This window comes from Vipera berus, assembly GCF_964194415.1.
Source record: "Vipera berus genome assembly, chromosome: Z".
NCBI classification, from domain to species: Eukaryota; Metazoa; Chordata; class Lepidosauria; order Squamata; family Viperidae; genus Vipera; species Vipera berus.
The window spans coordinates 123,266,140-123,286,324 of record NC_138205.1 but is presented as its reverse complement, the minus strand read 5'-3'; the positions used below and the strand labels follow the sequence as shown (position 1 = coordinate 123,286,324).

General features: G+C 41.5%; 1 protein-coding gene across 1 annotated transcript; it reads left to right on the top strand.

Moving 5' to 3' along the window:
* The first annotated feature begins 3,766 nt into the window (after positions 1 to 3,766).
* INSIG1 (insulin induced gene 1) lies at positions 3,767 to 19,433 on the top strand. Its single transcript, XM_081343020.1, has 6 exons — positions 3,767 to 3,884; positions 7,195 to 7,601; positions 10,326 to 10,450; positions 12,352 to 12,518; positions 13,576 to 13,675; positions 16,091 to 19,433. Exons 2-6 carry the CDS (start codon positions 7,202 to 7,204, stop codon positions 16,118 to 16,120), a joined length of 822 nt encoding a protein of 273 aa, XP_081199146.1. The 5' UTR covers positions 3,767 to 3,884; positions 7,195 to 7,201; the 3' UTR covers positions 16,121 to 19,433.
* Positions 19,434 to 20,185: the final 752 nt, after the last annotated feature.

Sequence of the window (20,185 nt, the reverse complement as noted above, 5' to 3'; positions counted from 1 at the left end):
CCTTGCCATGCTCCCTTCCCATGCAAAAGGAGATGAAATAGCACACTGCCCCCATGGGCCCTTACTATAATCCCGAGATCCTCAATGGCTGCTACCCTTACAACTTTAACACACAAATTATTTTAATTGGTGGTTCTCTTATATATGTATGTGTTTTTCAAAATTGAGTTGGAGAGATTTTGCTGTGGGGAATCAGGAGGAAAGCTGTAAACAGTTACACAAAGGGACAAAGTGAGCAGCCAAGGACTCCCTTGGGGCTATGACTACTGGGAAAAGCAATCCCCTGCACACAGGCTTCAAAACTGCAAGAGCTCAGCAATTAGTTTTAGTTACAGTTTATAAGCTGGGCATGGGCTAGTCAATTTCAGAAACAAAAAGGTCTGCAGAAGCCAAACTAATGCTGGAAAAACAGGCATCAAGACCAAGAACTAGGCAAAAGAGCCAGTCCAACAGCATATTTAGAGTAAGCAGATCATCACTGACAATGTTAGGTCAATCTTCCTTCACCATACCTGATCTGTCTTTTGAATACAAGAGAAAACATTTTCAGAACTGAGCACCCACAGCTGATAACAATACAGGCATGAGCAGGTCATCTGAAAAGCTACCGTAATCAAATGTCTTTGTACCAAGGCGAGTACTATAGACTGCCTTGGAAGGGCATTTTCCACTATACTGAGTACCTCAGCTGATTCTTTAATAGGTGAGTGTTCAAGATTACATCTTTAGCTGATTCTGAAAAGAAGTGTTTGACTTTCTGGCAAAGCTAGAAATCAGCCTATTTATCTAAATTAATAACCTAATGTTCTGACATTTAATGCAGCCTTTCCCTTCCTCTTATTCTCACATACAGTATTACAATTCTCAAGCACCAGTGAGGTACATGATGACAGAGGATAGCAAATACAGGTATTCTACCTTCAAAAATGGGGGGGGGAGAATACAGGTAGTCCTGGACTTACAGCCACTCATTTAGTGACCAAAGTTACAACTGCATTGGAAAAAAAAATACGGCCAGTCTCCACACTTACAATTGTTGCAGCATCCTCATGGTCATGTGATTAAACTTTGTGTGCTTGCAATCACCATATACTGTATTTGCAACAAGTTGTAGCATCACAAGGTTACACACAATTGCCATTCGTGATCTTCCCAGGCAGTTTCCGACAAGCAAATTCAATGAGAAAAGCTGAATCCACTTAACAACCATGCGATTCACTTATAAAGTGCAATGATTTGCTTAATCGTGGTAAAAAGGTTGCATAATGAGGTGCTACTCACTTAAAAACCACCTTGCCTATCAAAGGTAGGTAAAATGAGGACCCAGATTGTTGGGGGCAATAAGCTGACTTTGTAATAATGCCGCTTGGGGGGGAAAGCCCTAATAAGCAGGCATATACATAGAATGAAGGCTATTGCTAAGCACATTGATTTGTGCTTCTTAGATTGTAAGCCGCCCTGAGTCTTCGGAGAAGGGCGGGATATAAATGGGATTTTTTTTTAAAAAAAAGGAAATTCTGGTACCAATAATGGTAATAAGCTGAGGACTACCTGAATCCAGGCAACTACAAGTACCTGGCATGAAGGCAGAGTATTTGAAGGTCTATTTCACTCCAATCAGATCTTGTCAGGTCTGACAGGAAGCGCACGCCTTGGATCCCTTCCAGGAAGGTCATCTGATGAGAGTCAGGAGACCTTTTTCTGCTGAGTCACCTGCCCTCCTGAGGGGAGAATGGCTCTGACCTTTTCGATCTTCTGGAAGAACTCAGGGATCCAGTGACATGCTAAGCTTGCTAAGTGGTTGTACTTTTAGGAAACTGTGTTCCCCCTTAATTATTTTTAATAGTTTTGATCAATTTTATTGCTTTTGATGAGTTTGTTACCTCTTTGGTGGATTTTGCATTGTTTTCTGGACTTTTTAACTTTGTAACACATGACGAATCACTGTAGTGAGATAGGTGACTGTATGTATGAATGAATGAATGATCCGAAAAGAGGAATCCTGTTTTGCTTTTCTCAAACCAAAAGATCCAGAATCATGATCAAACTACTGCAAACTCCAAATAACATTGGGGGAAAAACTTCCCACCTGTAGGAGGGGTTCAATATTGGAAGTAATTCTTAAAAGAAACTGATCCTCATTTCTCTTCTCTGGATGTGCTTATGGACAAGCACAGCTGGACAAGCATCTATATTAGGGACATCTTAATTTGGATCTCCTGGACTTAGTAGAGATCAGACTGGAGGACTACAAAGCCCTTCCAACTCTTTATTTTCACTACACATTTGCATTTGGATAAAAAGTGCTGGGGAAGTCTTGAAAAAAGGAAAAGTGGAACGATTCAGTCCTCATGGACAGACACTTTGACCAGTTTACAGGCTTTTTGTTTTTTTTTGCAATGTGCCCTTTGGTAGGAGACAGGATACTGGGACAAAGGCCAATCTCTTTTCTCCCTCAAAGTGGAGAAATGCTGGCAGGGGAAAGAGGCAGGTTGTGGATTCCTCTGCCATAAAGGTGGGTGGGTCATTCCCAAAGTGTATGAATAAATAAGACCACAACATCTCCCACCTGGCAGATAAATGACAAAAAGTCCTAGGCTGTGTGGCATCCATAGTAAGTTCTCCCTCTACAGGCTATGGTCAAAAAAGTAAGAATGGTGGCCTTCCTGATTTTGGGGTACACTCTGCAGACACTCTTGCCTCTTAGGAAACGTTTTCCAGTTCTCCCAGGAAAAACATACTGGGAATAATCTCTAGCCCCATCACTCTTGTCCAGCATGGCTCCAAACTGACAGATTACAATAAAGGTAGTTCTCAACTTACTACAGTTCATTTAGTGACCAAAGTTATCACTGAAAAAAGTGACATGACTATTTTTTACACTTACAACCATTGAGTATCCCCATGGTCACGTGATTAAAATTCGGATGCTTGGCAACTGACTCGTATTTATGTCGGTTGCAGTATTCCGGGAGTCATGGGTTCCCCTTCTGCAACCTTCTGACAAGCAAAGTCAGTGAGGAAGCCAGGTTCACTTAACAATCTTGTTACTAACTTAGCAACTGCAGCGATCTACCTAACAACTGTGGCAAGAAAAGTCGTAAAATGGGGCAAAACTTACTTAAAATGTCTCACTTAACACACATTTTAGGCTCCACTGTAGTCCTAAATCGAGGACTACTTGTAACCCTCATCCTCACCCAGAAAGGCCACTAGCGACGATGGCGGATGGGAGTTGTGATACAAAGCCTCCAGCGGTTAAAACGGTCACGAACAGCAGCACCTGCTTCTGGAGCGCCCTCCCGCTTGTCCTCCCTCGCGGGGCTCTCGCAGCCACCAACTGTGCAGCAGAAGCTACGTGACTAGGAGGAGCCAACGGAAAGGGACGACAGGAGGAAAGCGGGTTCCCTGGAGGGGGGGAGCCGAGCTGTGTGAAGAAAGACACGCGGACACCCCAACGTGGGCCCCGCTAAGGACGCCACCACAACCTCATCCTCCCCCCCCCCCGGCCCCCGCTGGATTGGGACGTTCCCTCCTGCCACGCGCCTTCCCCCTCCCCTTGCTTGCTGGCTCTCTCTCTCCTTCCCGCCCTGTCAGTTGAGGGAAGAGCGGGTGGTGTGTCCCTCACGTCATATGGCCCGCCTGGCTCCGATTGGCTGGCTGGCCTCACCAGACTGCAATGCCGTTCCAGGGACTGCTCGGCAGCCCCGCCTCCGTCCCCTCCCTCTCCGCCGCGTCAGCCTCAGCAGCGGCGCCCCGCTGGAGGGGCGGAGGCGCGCCGCCCGAAGTGGCTCGCGCCGCGGCGCTCGCGCCTTTATAAGCCGGCCGGGTGCGTGTGCGTGAGGGGACGAGTGAGTGGGACGCTGCTGCCCGAGTCTCAGCAGGTAGGACCAGGGGAGGGGGAGGGGGAGGGTGTTGGGGGGGGCGGAGAAGAGTGAAAGGGACGCTTCTCTGTCCCCCCCTTTCAACGGTAGCGGTTTCGTGGAAGACGGGCAGGTAGCGGTCGCCCGAGACTCCATCGTTGGGGGCAGTCTACCTGCGGGTACCGGGCGGAGGGGGGAAAGTCGGTGGTCCCCGCGCCCTACCTGGTGGGTGTTAGAGCCCCTCTACCTCGAATCTCTTGTGTGTGGGGGGCAGCTCTGGCTTTTCTAGCCTTTTGCTGCAAATACGCTTCCTCCAACTGGGCGCCCACGGGATGCACAACCCCCCCCCACCCCTTTCCAGAGGAGGGATGTTATTTTTCTGACAGACCTGGTTGGAGGAACCTTAATTTGTAAGAAAATCCAGTTGGTCTTTGCTGGGGCAGAGAGATGGACCTTTAGGTTGGGTTCACTTAGTGGTCCTTTGTAAAAAAAAATGCATTTAAATCCCCTCCCCTTACTGCAATAGGTAGGTGGCAGGGTTAAGTGCTCCATGTGTAACACATGCATGGTTAGCATCCAGGCTTATTCTCTAATGATTGCTTGCAAGCAGCAGTTGCAGGGCTTAATAGCTAGGAGCCTCAGGACCAAGAGAAATGACAGTAGAAGCTTTAAGCTTCCTTCAAATCTTTACAGTTAAATGCTGGAGGGAGAAGAGGCCAATTCAGAAGGTTGGAAGTCTCAGTTGCACCTAAAATGGAAACACAACCAGTCCCTTGAGTCATTCCTTGTGACTTTGTGTCATTTTTCTGCCAACAATATGCAAATGTTTTGCCATTGCTTTCCAGAATTATGTTTGCCAAGCTGGCCTATGGCCTTAGTTTCTGCTGGTGGCCTCCCATCCAACTATGAAGAGTGATCCTGCTTAGCTTTTTCCAAAGTTTGAAGTCACATGGTTAGGCTGATGAAGTTTTGAGGAAGCTTTTTACGCCTCCCTCTTATCTGACAGGAGAATATGGTAGTTGGATATATCTGGTGGTTCTATCCCTCCAGCAGAAGGGATTCTTTGCCCATATACAGTGGCCTTCACTAAGATCTCCCAAGAGGCAGCCTTTTCCCTACAATATTAGCATTCTTGTACCACCAAATATACAAAACTAGTCTGGCATCTTATTACAGTTTGCCCTATTTTGAAGAGGGAAAAAAGGGCAGTTCAATAACCTACAAGAAATGAGAACTTTTAGATTATAGGCTCTAGCTGTTTGAAAGCTTGAGGCTTTCAAAAGGAAACTGCACAACCATTTGTCCAGAATGGTACAGAGTCTCCTGCTTGAAGAGGAGGTTGGACTAGAAGACCTCCAAGGTCTCTTCCAACCCTTTTGTCATTGCCATGTCATTGGTATTGAGTCAATGTAATGCTACATTTCATACTTAGTAAAGCTTGAAGGTTGTATACCAGAGTTTCCAATCCTTGGCAACTTTAAGAGTTGTGGACTTCAACTCCCACAATTCCCCAGCCAGCATTCCTGGCTGAGGAATTCTGGGAGTTGAAACCCACAATAGTTAAAAGTTGCCAAATTTGGAGACCCCTGATCTACACATATAAAAATCGGAATTGTTCAGGAACTTCACAGAAATTGAATTCTGAAGAAGCAGGTCAGAAAGAATATAGGCAGTTTTGAATTTCCGTATTGGAGAAGATTGTTGAGGTAACTATGGGCAGCCAAGAAAATGTTGCCTGTAGAACAAATTGTCCAGAATTCTCAATGGCAAGGGTCAAATTATCGTACTTTGGACACATTTATTTATTTTATTTTAATTCCATTTATATCCCGCCCTTCTCCGAAGACTCAGGGCGGCTTACAAGCTTAGCAGTAGCTAAGATCCAGTGAAGATCCGGTGCACTCAAAAGTCTAAATGCTGGGAAAGGTGTAAGGAAAGAGAAGAGGGCAATTAGTAACAAGTCGGATGAGTGCAAGTTTGGAAGACCTGAGGGACCAGGTTGGGAAAAGATCTGCGTATGTAGTCACCAACTTGTTGGCAGTTAAAGTTTAAAGCACAGTGTTTTATTCTTAGAAAATTCTTACTGCTTTGACATCATGATATATAAAATTATATACTTTATATTTTATGCTGATATTTGTATTTGGAATTCTAGATAAAATCTTCTGTAGAATCTGTGTGGAATTATATTCCTTGAAACAGTGTAAATATTTAAACTAATCACGATTTTATCTTGTCGCTTTTCCAGAAGTTCAAAGCAAGTTTCTTTTGGCAACAGCTTTGTGTGATAAGGAAGTCAAGTGACTTCATAAATATGCTTGGCTAAGTATCAGTTTTAATGGGCTTCTAGTTCTGTGGCCTGGTAATAAGACACAGAATTACTGCCTCAGTTTCACTATAAGATACTTCACATCCCTAATTCTTAAAATAATATGGTTAGGAAGCCAAGACTTGAGATGGAGAGGACTTTTTTACATTAAAGGTAAGGAGAAAATTCCTTAAGGTCATTTCTAAAATAGCATCCAAGTTGACATTTCAGATCATTTTCTTTGGTCCTATACTAATGCTGTCAGAGAAATAACAATAACAGGAAGGAGTCTAGTCCAGACATGTCAAACTTGCGATGTCACGTGACGTCATGCAACGTATCAGGCCGGTTTTGCCATTGCCAGCAATGGGATGGGCGCGTCTGACCCATGGGCCAGCAGTTTGACACCCCTGGTCTAGTACAACCCCCAGCAGGAGACCTTTACCATTCCAGACAGGTGGTTGTCCAATCTCTTAAAAATATCCAGTGATAGAGCACCCACAAATTTTGGAGGCAAGCCATTCCACTGATTACTTATTTTCGCTGTCAGAAAATTTCTCCTTAGTTCTAGGTTGCTTCTCTCCTTGATTAGTTTCCATCTGCTGCCTCTTGTCCTACTTTGGAGAATAGCTTGAAACTCCTCATCTTTGTAGAAGCCCCTCAAATATTGTAACACTGCTATCATGTCAACATTAGTTCTCCTTCCAGCAACTGTTCCTTATATGTTTTAGTCTCCAGTCCCCTAATCATCTTTGTTGCTCTTCTCTGCACTCTTTCTAGGGTCTCAGCATCTTTTTTACATTGTGGCGACCAAAACTGGATGCAGTATTCCCAAGTGTGGCCTTACCAAGGCGTTATAAAGTGGTACTGAATTCCACATTATAAAGTGAAATTTTATCAGGCCTTGGGTTAATTAGAGAGGCATGAGGAGAAATTTTCATGGAGAGAAAAACATACAGCACATAACATATTGAGGGCTTTTGGGGTATTGTGGATTCTATAAGACCTTCATGTCTCTTTCAGGAACCTGATGGAGAAACCTGTACCTCAACCTGAGAATCATACCTGGAGTTGCTCTTGTACAGCCAGGGGAAGATACAAGGATCACCTAGGTGGAGCTTCATCAGGGCTGGCAGCCAGAGTGGGTGAAATGCTAACCTCATCTGTCTCCAGTTCTCATCTGAACTTGGTGGGCCATGCAGCCCATCACCCAAGCAGCCCAAACAGAGGCAGTGGCCCTGGTAGCAGCCTGAACTTAAGCAGAGACTTACTGCAGCGCAGCCTGGTGCTTTTCGCAGTGGGCACTTTCCTTGCACTGGTGCTAAACCTATTGCAGATTCAGAGGAATGTCACGCTGTTCCCTGAGGAAGTCATCTCCACAATCTTCTCTTCTGCCTGGTGGGTGCCGCCGTGCTGTGGGACAGCAGCAGGTAAGTGGGAATCGTTTTAAAGAAAGTGGTGGAATTTCCAAGTGTTGTGTCTCGGTTGAATGATGTTAGTTCATTGCCCAGAGTAGTGCGTGCTGTTTTCTTGCTTATTTACTTGAAAAGCGGTTTTATTTTCCTTATTATTTAACTGAACAGGTGCCCAGAGTGGCATTTAAGAGCTTAAATATATTGGTGCTGTTTGATAGGACCATATTTAACCTCACAAGGAAAACACTGGGATTAGATGTAAGAAAATAACACCTTTAGCAGTGCAGTGTTTCCTTCTTCCTTCCAAAGGCTTTGGGAGTTTGCCATTATTTTTCACCCTGCAAGCAGAAATGTTTCCTCTAGCTGTTATTGCTTGGCAAGTTTTTAACCAGGAGCTGGCATGATTCATCGCTACTCTTGGACACATAATTGGCTCGCTGTGGAAACTGGTGAGTCGCGTGCTCCAGTTCCTATTGGTTCTCAGTCTGAACATGCCACATACTCAATCAAAAACAAGGAAGTCACATGTTGTCACAGAAGAGAAGAGGAACCAAGACTGGCTTAGTGCCTATTTTAAGAGCAGTTTCAGTTCCTAGCAAGATGCTCATAGAAAATGACCTTTTCAGATTGCAAAGTACAAGTAAAAGCTCAAGCTGAACTACTATAATTCCTTTTCGATTTGGTAAGCTAGTCCCTTTTGAGAATTATTATTCCAAAAGGTATTTTTAGGCATTGGGTTCCAAATAACTGTATTTAACAGAGCTGTTGTTGACAGAAGATTGCGCATAGCTTTGGCTGCAGAGCCATTTATGGTATCAGACTTAAAATCTTTGCAGGTCAAGACAGGAAAAAGAAACTAGGTTTTATTTCACAAAAATAAGTGGGTTGGTGGGGTTTTTTTGGTTTTTTTTTTTTACCACTACAGCACAAGCTGTAAAATAAATCGGGCAAAAGAAAGCATGGACATAATTGTTTCATTGAACTTACATAGTTGTCATTAGAGAGGACCATTGTCACTTAATCATTTTGCTGATCTGAAAAATACGTCGTATGATTTTTCCATAGGGGAAAAATGCATTTCTATATTTTACAGTGGCTTAAATCACAGACTTTGAGTCTTACAGAGACTTTCTTATAAGTTACTATTGAATACAGCAAGTATTATTTGTAAAAATAATTAGATACCTGTTAAATTGATGAATCCATCATTGATGAAATAATATATAAATGCTATAATTAAAAGTTAAATCTTGCATTCTATTTGCACAAATCCTTCAGCAAAAAAGCATTTTCTTCAAGTGGAAGAAAATGTATTTAGTTTATATGAGACATCTGGATTAAACAATTAGAAGAAATACTGGATTCTTACTTAAAGGCTCCATATCAATAATTACAATATTTACAAAGTTCTAAAATTTCTGTTCATCTCACTAGTGGCTAAAAGTCTTCAGCAGTCGTTCATTTTTAATGCAAGCATTGTATGGAGAAAGATTCCTGAAGGCTGCTAAGGTTTCTAAGAGTATTATTTGTACTTGGGCATTTTCTAGAAATACAAAAAATGCTACTTTTTGTAGCCTTTTTCACCTACTATTTACCTAATTATTAGACATAAGAAATCATTATCTTCTAGGAATCTGAAGTGAATATTGTAAGTAATCTGCCCAGCACTGTAAATGTTATTTTTCAAAACCACTGTTGAAACCTTATGATGAGGCAGTTTGATGAAGTTTTTTAAATATACATGTAGTTCTCAACTTACAACCACATTTGGGACTTGAACTTGTTACATTTTTTTCTTCCTGCGGTGGTTAAGCGAGTCACATAGTCATTTATTTATTTATTTATTTATTTATATTTTTATACCGCCCTTCTCCCGAAGGACTCAGGGCGGTGTACAGGGCAATAAATATAAAAAAGCGGAATACAAAAGTTAAAAAACGATTAAATATTTAGCCCAGTTTAAAACAGTATTAAAACATATTAAAACCCCAACCCTAACCCATCAGACCAGGTCAGAACTGCTCAAATAGATATGTTTTTAAGTCGCGCTGGAAGGAGCGGAGGTCGGGGGCCGTCCGGAGCTCAACCGGCAAGCGGTTCCACAGGTCTGGCGCGCCCACAGAGAACGCTCTCCCCCTGGGGGCCACCAATCGGCATTCTTTGATCGGAGGCACCCTGAGGAGGCCCTCTCTGTGGGAGCGCACTGGACGGAGGGAAGTTGACGCCGGCTGCAGGTGTTGCCGTAGGTAATCCGGACCCATGCCATGTAGGGCTTTGTAAGTCATTACTAACACCTTGAATCTCACCCGGAGGGCAACCGGCAGCCAATGCAGCTCGCGGAGCAAAGGTGTAGCATGGGAGTATCGGGAGACCCCCAGCACAACTCGCACAACATTAAACTAATCTGACTTCCCTCTTTTAATTGTCAAAACCCCTCAAACCCCCCCCCCCGAAAGTCATAAATGGTGGTCATGTAACCCTGGGATGCTGCAACTATCATAAAGACATGTTGGTTTCCAAATGCCCAGTTTTGATCACGTAACCATAGGGATTCTCCAGTGTTATAAGTGCAAGGACTCATAAACTTCAAACAATTGTTAAGCAAATGGTCATATTTTGAGGTCTACCTATAATCTTCAATAAATCAGAAAATGGAAAATAGGCTTTGCTGTTTGCTGCGGAGAGGAAATTTCATGGTAACAGAAAAATCATCTCTCGTATTTCTTTTTTCTTTTACAGCTGTTATTGGCCTGCTGTATCCCTGCATTGACAGCCATCTTGGTGAACCTCACAAATTCAAACGAGAATGGGCCAGCGTAATGCGATGCATTGCTGTCTTTGTTGGCATTAACCATGCAAGTGCTGTATCCTTGGAAAAAATAAAAGGCTTAATGTTGCCTAGCATTTTTTTCCCCATCATTAGTGGACCAGCTTTAATTGATTTGAGTCATTATGTTTCCCAAATCTGTGCCTGTGCTACTTATACTTTAAAGCAGAGTTTCTCAACCTTGGAAACTTTTAAAATGTCTGGATTTCCATCTCCCAGAATTCCCCAGCCAGAATTTGGAAGTTGAAGCCCATAAATCTTAAAAGTTCCTGAAGTTGGAAAACTTTGCTCTAAAGTCTCTGCTTAAAATGTATTTCTCTTTCAGTTTTGTCCTGAAGAATTTTGCTACTGGAGTTTGCAAACAAAAACAACCCCGCCTTTATTTATTTATATTCCACCTTTATTGTTTTTATAAATAATTCAAGGCAGCACATACAGACTCTTTCCTTCTCCTATTTTCTCCTAACAGCCATCTTGTGAGGCGAGTTGGGCTGAGAGAGAGAGAGAGGGCCTGGCCCAAAGTCACCAACTGGTTAGTCTAAGGCAGGACTAGAACTCATTGTCTCCTGGTGATTGACCTAAAGTCATTCAGCCAGCTTTCAGGGCCTAGGTGGGACTAGAATTCACAATCTCCTGGTTTCTAGCCTGGTGCCTTATTCACATGGCATGAGGGCTTGCTTGATTCTGTTCTATTTTTGGCAAAGATGCTGATTTATGATCTGAAGGATTTTTATATTCCCTTTCTGGCTTCCAAAGACTTAGCCACACTTATATCTAATATTTACACTATTCATACCAACAAACCTAAATAGCAAAGTGAGATGCTCCCATCGTAATCTCTTCACTTGCAGAGCATAGGCTATTGCTTAGGTCAGGGGTCTTCAAACTTGGCCCTTTGGTGACTCGTGGACTTCAACTTCCAGAATTCCTCAGCCAGATACGCTAGCTGAGGAATTCTGGGAGTTGAAGTCCACAAGACATAAAAGGGCCAAGTTTGAAGACCCCTGGCTTAGGTATTATCAAGGAAATTTTTTTTGGAAATGTAGCAAATTGTGAGCATAAGGTTTTTTTTTCTTTCACACTTATAATAAACAATAAGCCTATAATTCTTTTAAAATTCTTTTAAAAAGATTTATTTAACAATCCATTGTCCTCCAGTGGCATTCATATAAGACAGACATGTCAAACACAAGGCCCGGGGGCCGGATGTGGCCCGTGAAGTGGCTTCATGTGGCCCGTGAAGCCATCCTGGAAACAGTGAGGGAACGGCCCCCACTGCCTTGGCCCTGGCCCAGAGACCCTCAGATCTGTCCCACTCCTGCCCAGGCTCCCATAGGCACCCTTGATGCGAATGATGTAGAGTTGGCCACGCCCACCCAGTAGGCTATACGCACTCTAGCCACGCCCACCCAGGCCACACCCACCCGGCCCCCTGAGGGCAACCGCAATGCTGATGAGGCCCTCAATGAAATTGAGTTTGACACCCCTGATATAAGACATTGTTTTAAGATAAACGTGGTAGTTCAGTCTTCCTAATTGTGAAAATAATTTATTTTTCTTTGCTGTGGTATAACTTCTCCCTCAGGATATGGCTTTAAGTTTTATTTCATGAAATTTAATTTCTCTTTAAAGAGAGCTTAGAAAAAAACGTAGAAAAGGTTGCCCTCTGCAGGTTGAGATATTCAGCTGAAACCAGGAATCGCGAAGGTTTGCAGGAAAACCATCTCTCAAGTATACTATTCCTACCTCTTGTACTTTCTGTAAATTGATGTCTGCACGTGCATGTTATGGATTAGACGTAATGATAATGGTAGGAAAGGTAAACAGCCTATCAAAAGTGAAAAGGATAAAAAGGTGGAATACTTGGCTAGATGTTAAGACTTCTGCATGGAGCAAGAAATTTGCCAGACCATTAAATTTCCTTAACTTGCTTCTTAGAAATTGGATTTTGCAAACAACATCCAGCTTTCCCTGACCCTTGCAGCTTTGTCGCTGGGCCTCTGGTGGACATTTGATCGTTCGAGAAGTGGTCTTGGTCTTGGGATTACAATTGCTTTTGTAGCTACTCTGATTACACAGTTTCTGGTCTATAATGGAGTTTACCAGTAAGTACCTCTTGCATTCTCTTACTTCTAATTGTTCAGCCTTTTTTTTAAAGGCACGAATTATGCCTGCACTCATTTCAATTTACTGTAGTTCCTTATTGATTATTAGATTTATCATATGCATTTATTTTGTAGAATTCAAGGCAGCCTGTATAATATTGCTATCTCCTATTTTCTCTATAAGAGGATCCCTGTGAGGTGGGTGGCCCAAAGAGAGATTTACTAGCCCTAAGTTTACCCAGGGTAAACTAAAACATATGGTCTCTCTAAATTTCTAATCCAGCACCTTAATTACTACCCCAAACTAGCTCTTCAAATATTGATGGCTATTCTGTTAAAGAAGGAAATGTCAGTCCTAATTTAATAACACAGCTTAGTTTCTATGTGCAAGATCAGAATTTAGCTGTGTAATATGGGCAAATAGTTTTAGATTTGGTAGTATGTACAGCAAATACTGGAACTGGGCACAAAGAGGGTATTTTTTTCCCCTTTTGTGCCTTTGCCTAAAACCAGCCCTTCTTTTGAGCATTTGCCAAGATTTAACCCTGTGAAGTTGCAGATAAGCAAGTGAATGAGAAAGTATTGAGGGACACTTATTCTCCTCTATTTGTGTATATAAGCCAAAGAATATGTTAGAAGAGACCTGTATTACTTCTAAGCAGTTAGTAACTTTCATGGACTTATTTACAAAGCTGGATCATGATTTTTCTTAACAGTTCTAGGTTTAGGATTTACTTGGACTTTTCAGGAATACATTCAAAATATTCTCTATAAATGTGTTTGTATTTATTTATTAAATTTATATGCCACCTGTCTCATTATCCAGAATGCATCTGAGCAACTTACAGTGGCATAAAAGTGTAACTATAAAAGCATTAGCATTAACAATTTTAAATATAGTTGTATGCGTATATTTGGTACTTCTAATAAGGTATGAAAATCTGAGTTCCTTATGCTGTCCCTATTTCCAGCAGAGCGAAATGTCCAGACCAGTTTTGATGAGATGCTAAAACCAAACAATCCTCCATTTCCCCCCCTCCCCTCTCTTTTCCTTTAGGTATACATCTCCAGATTTCCTTTATATCCGTTCTTGGCTACCATGTATATTTTTCTCAGGAGGTGTGACTGTAGGAAACATAGGACGACAACTTGCTATGGTAATTATGCTGGATTTTTAAAGTGAAAAGTGCTTCTTTGGCTGATAAAACCATAATTATTACCTATGGATGTAATAAGTAATGATGCCTGTTAATAATGACAGATATTCTAAAGCCGTGTAAACGTATATCGTCCTAGAGCAGACATGTCAAACACAAGGCCCGGGGGCTGGATCCGGCCCGCAAAGTGGTTTCATGTGGCCCGCGAAGCCATCCTGGAAACAGTGAGGGAACGGCCCCCACTGCCTTGGCCCTGGCCCAGAGACCCTCCTCCTGCCAGAGACCCTCAGATCTCTCCCACTCCTGCCCAGGCCCCCATAGGCACCCTTGATGCGAACGATGTAGAGCTGGCCACGCCCACCCAGTAGGCCATACACACTCTAGCCACACCCACCCAGTAGGCCACGCCCACCCAGGCCATACCCACCCGGCCCCCTGGGGGCAACCGCAATGCTGATGCGGCCCTCAATGAAATTGAGTTTGACACCCCTGGACTAGAGAGTCTGCAGATGTTTATTGCTAAGCCCTTCTGAATGTTTTTTTCAATAAAAAGATAGAAAATAATGTAGCTAAGTGTGACTTTTATATTGAAACAGCTGTGGCATTCAGTCTCAGGAAATGCCTCAGAAAACTTGCTTCTTCAATGTAAGGATTGATTGATTTTACTAAGAATGTATGGCCTCAACCTTCTTTAAATGCCTTGGTTCTTCTATCTATCTACAACTTAGAATAACAAAGTTGCAGAGTAACGGAGAATCCTTGTCTGGGGTTCAAGATAGTTCTGCCAGCAGCCTTGTCAATGAAGAGATTTTAGATAAATGCATTGAAAAACAAGTTGGAAAAAAAAGTTTTTTTCCTAAACTTCTCACCCATCAAGTAGGCGAGCTTATCAACAGCTTCCAGATATTAGGCTTACTACATTTATTGGTGACTGGAAGTCTCTTACGGACTTTTTGCATAAAAAATGAAAGAAATAAACTTGTGATTTATGGTTTTGATAATTAAATACAATAGGTTAGAAGAGTAATATATAACTTTAGACAGATAGGTCAAAACATCTGTGTAAATGCAGTTGTGAAAAATATGAGGAGCCGCTTTCCCCCCCCCGCCCTTTTTTTCCTTTCCTATTTTCTTCAACTTTTTTTCCTTGCAGTTTTCGTTTTTTCCTTGATTCTTTTTCTTCTTCCTTAGTTTATATTAGTTTGTGTCAGTTTCTAATCATCTTGTTTAAAGTAACAAAAGGCTGCTTTTCTCACTGCAGAAAGGAGTATCATTTACTTTATTTATTAAGTTGATTTACATGAATACCCAACTCACACACAGTGACTCTGGGCAACGTGTACAGCATTAAAAATAAGCAATATAAAATCCCCAGAATCTCTCCCCCCCCCCCCCCGTGGCAATGGCAACTACAATCATACAACCCGCTTGATTGTTTCTGAATCAGCCTGGGGTCCCCAGTTTGACAGAATCACATCTTCAGGATCTTCCAAAAACAGTAGCAAGGAGAGAGCCCACCTGATTTCTGGGGTAATGATTTTCCAAAAGGAAGGAGCCATCACAGAAAAGGCCCTTCCTCCAGATCCCTTCAGGTACACTGCTTAAAAGATGCAACCCACAACGTACCCTACCTTCCCTCTCTAATTGGCCAGGTAGATGTAACTGGGGAGAAGTGGTCCTTCAAATATGCTGACCCCATGCCTTGTAGAGCTTTGTTGCATTTTCATATCCTGCGGAATATGCTGTCCAAAGCAGAAAGGATCTAAATCCCCCCCTTAATCGTGCTTATTCTGGGATCCAAGCCTTATTTGACCTGTAGTCTGATGTGACTGAAAAATGTGCAGTGTGCCCAATTTTGACCTTTATTTATTTATTTATTTATTTAATTTGTATACCGCCCTTCTCCCGAAGGACTCAGGGCGGTAAACAGGGCAATACATAATAAAAACAAGATACAAAAATTAAAAATTATTAAAAAGTAATTAAACAGCGATGCCCGTAATAAATTAGTACAGATTAAAAGTTAAGACCAATTTATAAAACCCAACCCCATCCCATCAGGTCAGACCTTTGATCCAGTTTCCAGAAACAAGCAGGGTAGTAATTATCATTGGGTAGTGGCTGGAAGCAAAAGGATGCTTCATCGGATTATAACATTAAATTGCAGGCTTGCTCATCTCCCTTCCTTGGTTTTTAAATGGTAATTAATATTTCAACGATTACAAAATTCTTATCTTTGTTTCGAGAAAGGAGTTACCTGAAAGGTGTTCCTAGCTGACAAATCAGATTGTTCTCTAGCATTTCAGTGATAGCTTTTTGAAACCTAAGCTTACACAGCTTCCCTAATTTTAAAGAAGGCAGATTTCAATGGAGCTTTTAAAAAAGAAGTACAGTAACTTTTGACTTTGTCCACAGGGTGTTCCCGAGAAACCTCACAGTGACTAAATACCCGGATCTGACCTGTCTTGGTGAAAGCAGAATAAGGATCAGTTCAAGCTAGGATTTTTCGTCTTGAATTACCAGCATGAGCTCCTTGTACCTTGGGAAGGAATGAACACACCATAAAAAGTGGCCAAGAGGTTACCTTGATTTATTTCTGAGAGGTTTCTGGGTTTGACTCTGTGGTGGAAAACGTTCAGCACAGATTTTTCATGCACAATAAGCCGAATCATAATGGCTGTCCTTCCGAGTCCTTGAAACAGCTGCCATTTTCAAAGCCTTGAAGCAAATCTTAATTCTACCCATACCCAAAGACAATTGCTTGGTATGGCATGGTGGATAGTAGAATAGTATTTCTCCAAGTATCGTTCATCCTGCTGTTGCCTTTAAGGGGACTGAATGAAAGAACCATTGTTGTATAAAGGAATAAGGGCCAGGTCTTAGAGAAGAGGCTTTTGCAGACCACCTTATTGTAAAAGGGCTTGAAGTGCGGAGCAAACCATCTTGAAAATCAACAGTTTGTTAGCTGCTCACTTGTTTTATGGCTCCCTATGTCATTTCTCTTGGAAACATGCAGCCAAAATTTACATTTTCCAAGAGATAGCCTACTGGGTCTGTAGACAGGATGGCTTTAGATGGGTCCTTAATGATTTCGCCAATGAGTGTGTCTTCATTATACTATACCATGAAGAAGAGGACATTTTGTGGGATACTTGTTAAATTCTCTGGGAATCTGATAGGTTTCAGAGCAGAAACAGGACTTGCTATGAAAAGAACGGGAAAAGTTAATAGTGTTGGTTAAAGTCTTTGTAAATGATTTCTTGTCTGAATTTCTGAAGAGATTATTTTGTGTTCATGATTTTGCAAATTTGCAGAACTTGCAATCTGTGATTGCTTTATAAGGAAAAATGCTAATGTCACTGCGTTAAATATCTGTGTACTCAACTAGTTCCAGGGTGAGCACAATAGTTAGCTCAATACTATGTCACCACTGACCTAATGAACGGGTGTTAAGTTTCAAAATTTAAAGTGCAATGTACAGCTGAAAGGAATCTGAGCCTTGTAGTGTCCTCTTTAATATCTCCAGCAAACAATGAATATTAAAGAGAAAAAGTTTTGAACTTATTTAATGCTTCATGAAAGCAAGCATCAGCAATAATCTAACTAGTGTTGCTAGTCTGCATCCTTTACTAAACACTCGAGAAATACTCCATTCCTGTGGCTCTGACAACAAAAGTGAGCTCATGGTGCATTATCATTCAATTTTAGGCACTTTTGTTTTTGTTTAGGCACTTGTTCAGCTTCCAGTCTAGTCAGAAGGTTTATGTTTTAGATCAAGGAAAGGAAGTTGGGGAGCTCCAGATTTCCCATTGTCTTTAATCATGCTTTCTGTTGCATGATGAGAACTGAGAACCCAAAACCTGCAGGGTCACTACTTTCCCTATGAGTTTTAGATAAGCTGAAGAATCTCTTCCAGGTTTTGTCCCAAAACAGCATTTTTTTCCCCAAACTGGATCCTTTTCTAACTTTACTTTCTGACCTCCTCCACTGAATATAGCTGTTTGGGAGATGGGAATACAAAACCCTCCAGGGATGCAGCTATGGGTTAGGAGATTTGCCAACAATAATATATTGGGGGAAGACTTAGACTCTCTTCTTAAACTAACCAGTTCGTGGTGAATGAGACAACAAAAGTGATAATTTGTTTGGGGAAGGTAACTTTGCCTGGTACAGTCACTTTGCAGAATCCTAGGCTCTTTTGCCTTCCTGGGTACATTACATCTGAGATGTCTGTATAGATCTGTGGTGGCAAACCTATGGCACAGGTGCCACAGGTGGCACGCAAAGCCCTCTCTGTGGGCACGCGCACCGTCGCCCCAGTCCTAGGCCTTCAGCTGGGTTTTATAAAACCTTTTCACTTTAGGCCTCCGCCACCATGTGCAAAAAAAAAGGTTCAATCAATCAATTCCAGCTTCTCGCAGGAAAAAAAAAGATCTCGCAAAGTTGGAATTGATTGATTGAACTTTTTAGTCCCACCCAGTCTGCCTTTACCATGACAGCCACGCCCACCCAATGGGCCACGCCCACCCGGCACCCGAAGATACATAAGTGGGTTTTGGGTTGCAGTTTGGATACTCGGTCTCTAAAAGGTTTGCCATCACTGGTATAGATTTTCTGTTTGAAGTAGGAACTAAATTCGGGTACTGGAAAAATCCTGCCAAAAAGGGAAGGCTAGTTTTCTAACTTCTAGAATTGTTGTCTTATTTAGGAAACGGAAGAGTTTTGAGAATCTCTTCTGTTCTCAAAATACACCCATACAGCATGTTAATGCAAGGGAGAAGGATACCAATAATTCCAGAAGAGTTTCTCCTCTAGCTCAGGAGTCTCCATACTCCTGGCAACTTTAAAACTTGTGGACTTCAACTCCCAGAATTCCTCAGCCAGCCATGCTCCACAAGTCTTAAAGTTGCCAAGTTTGGAGACCTCTGCTCTTTAAAAAGGAAGTGAGTAGGTAGAGAGTTCAGAGGCTTATATAGGTGGGCGAGGATAAAGTTTTGTTTCCCACTCTTTGGTTTGACTAGGTTATTGGAATCTGAATGTTTGTGGATTACTTCCAAAGTGAATTTTTGAATTTGCTCACCTCAGCATCAAATTTATTTGGAAAACATTTTAATTCTTAATCAGCTTTTTGTTTGTTTTTCCTTAAACAAAGTGGCAGTTTAAAAAAAGGCTTCAAGAATACATGATTTATTCTGAACAGGTTACATTAAAATCTGTGGTATTATTGAATAGTAAACTGGCTTCTCATTTTCCACTTTTTCTTTAAAGTGTATTAATTCACTTCTTTATATGATCCAGTTTAAATGGTATTATCTGACTATGCCTCTGTAACATTTACATGCAAGTTGAAAGCCACTATATCCTCTAAGTTTAGTTTTGAGGTTCCACGAGGGGAAATAACTACCTTTCTAGAATATCTTACTACCAGATGTAATTAAGAAAATGGACAATTGCAACTGTAAATATGTAATCATGAAACCAGATATTTTATTTGTAAAGTTTATTTGTCAATCTGTGTTTTGAAATGACAGCCAAAATATGTTAGAAGTTCAATCTTGCCAATACTTGTAAGTATCTGAACCAAAGTGATCAGAGTTTGCATTACAAAGAAAAGTGTGTTGGGGAAGTGGGAAGGAATTGCACTGTATTCCAGATAAGAATCCTTTGGTTCTGAAATTTGGTAGATTTTTCAACTATGTGTATGTGTGTGTGTGTGTGTGTGTATTTTTTTTAATTCATTAAAGGTTTTGAACATTTAGGTCCTGCATATTTTGTCAAAAATTATCCTTCCTAAGAGCTATCTGAAAAATACAACTGCTGGAAACTTTCTTTGCAAATGATACTATTTTCTTTAACATTGCTCCTGGAGTTAGTATTTATAAGAGAATTATTAGTCTTGTTTGACGTTACAGTATTCTGTGAAACTGTCCAGTGATATTTATTTATAGTCCAACTTTATTATACCAACAAAGAAGAAAAATAACAGCTCTCAAAAGAAACCAGCATGGCTGCGTAAAGAACTCTCTGATAAATTGAAAGATAAAAAGGACAAGTATAAGAAGTGGAAAGAGGGGCACATAACTAAGGCAGAATATCAGCAAATAGCCTGTGCCTGCAAAGATGAAGTGAGGGAAGCTAAGGCTCAAAATGAACTAAGGCTTGCGACCAAAGTAAAAAATAACAAAAAAAGCTTTCAACATATAAAAAACAAGAAAAAAGTTAAGGAAATGATTGGTCCATTAGTGGGGGAAAGTGGCAAGAAGGTGGCAAGCAATAGGGAGAAAGCAGAACTATTTAACTCGTTTTTTGCATCTGTCTTTACACAAAGGGAAAAAACAGTCCAATCTACCAAAACCAGTGCCATAAAAAGCAATAGAAACGCAAGTTAAGATAGGCAAGAAAATGGTAAGTGAACACCTGTCCAGCCTAGATGAGTTCAAATCACTAGGACCAGATGGATTACACCCCAAAGTTCTCAAGGAACTGGCAGACGTGATCTCAGAACCACTG

Bases quoted from the DNA above. Each gene is read 5' to 3' on its own strand.
- INSIG1 (XM_081343020.1), top strand. From the start codon at position 7,202: ATGGAGAAACCTGTACCTCAACCTGAGAATCATACCTGGAGTTGCTCT. The intron at 10,451-12,351 runs GTATCCTTGGAA...CTTGCTTCTTAG, and splicing joins GCATTAACCATGCAAGTGCT to AAATTGGATTTTGCAAACAA. The intron at 12,519-13,575 runs GTAAGTACCTCT...CTTTTCCTTTAG, and splicing joins GTCTATAATGGAGTTTACCA to GTATACATCTCCAGATTTCC.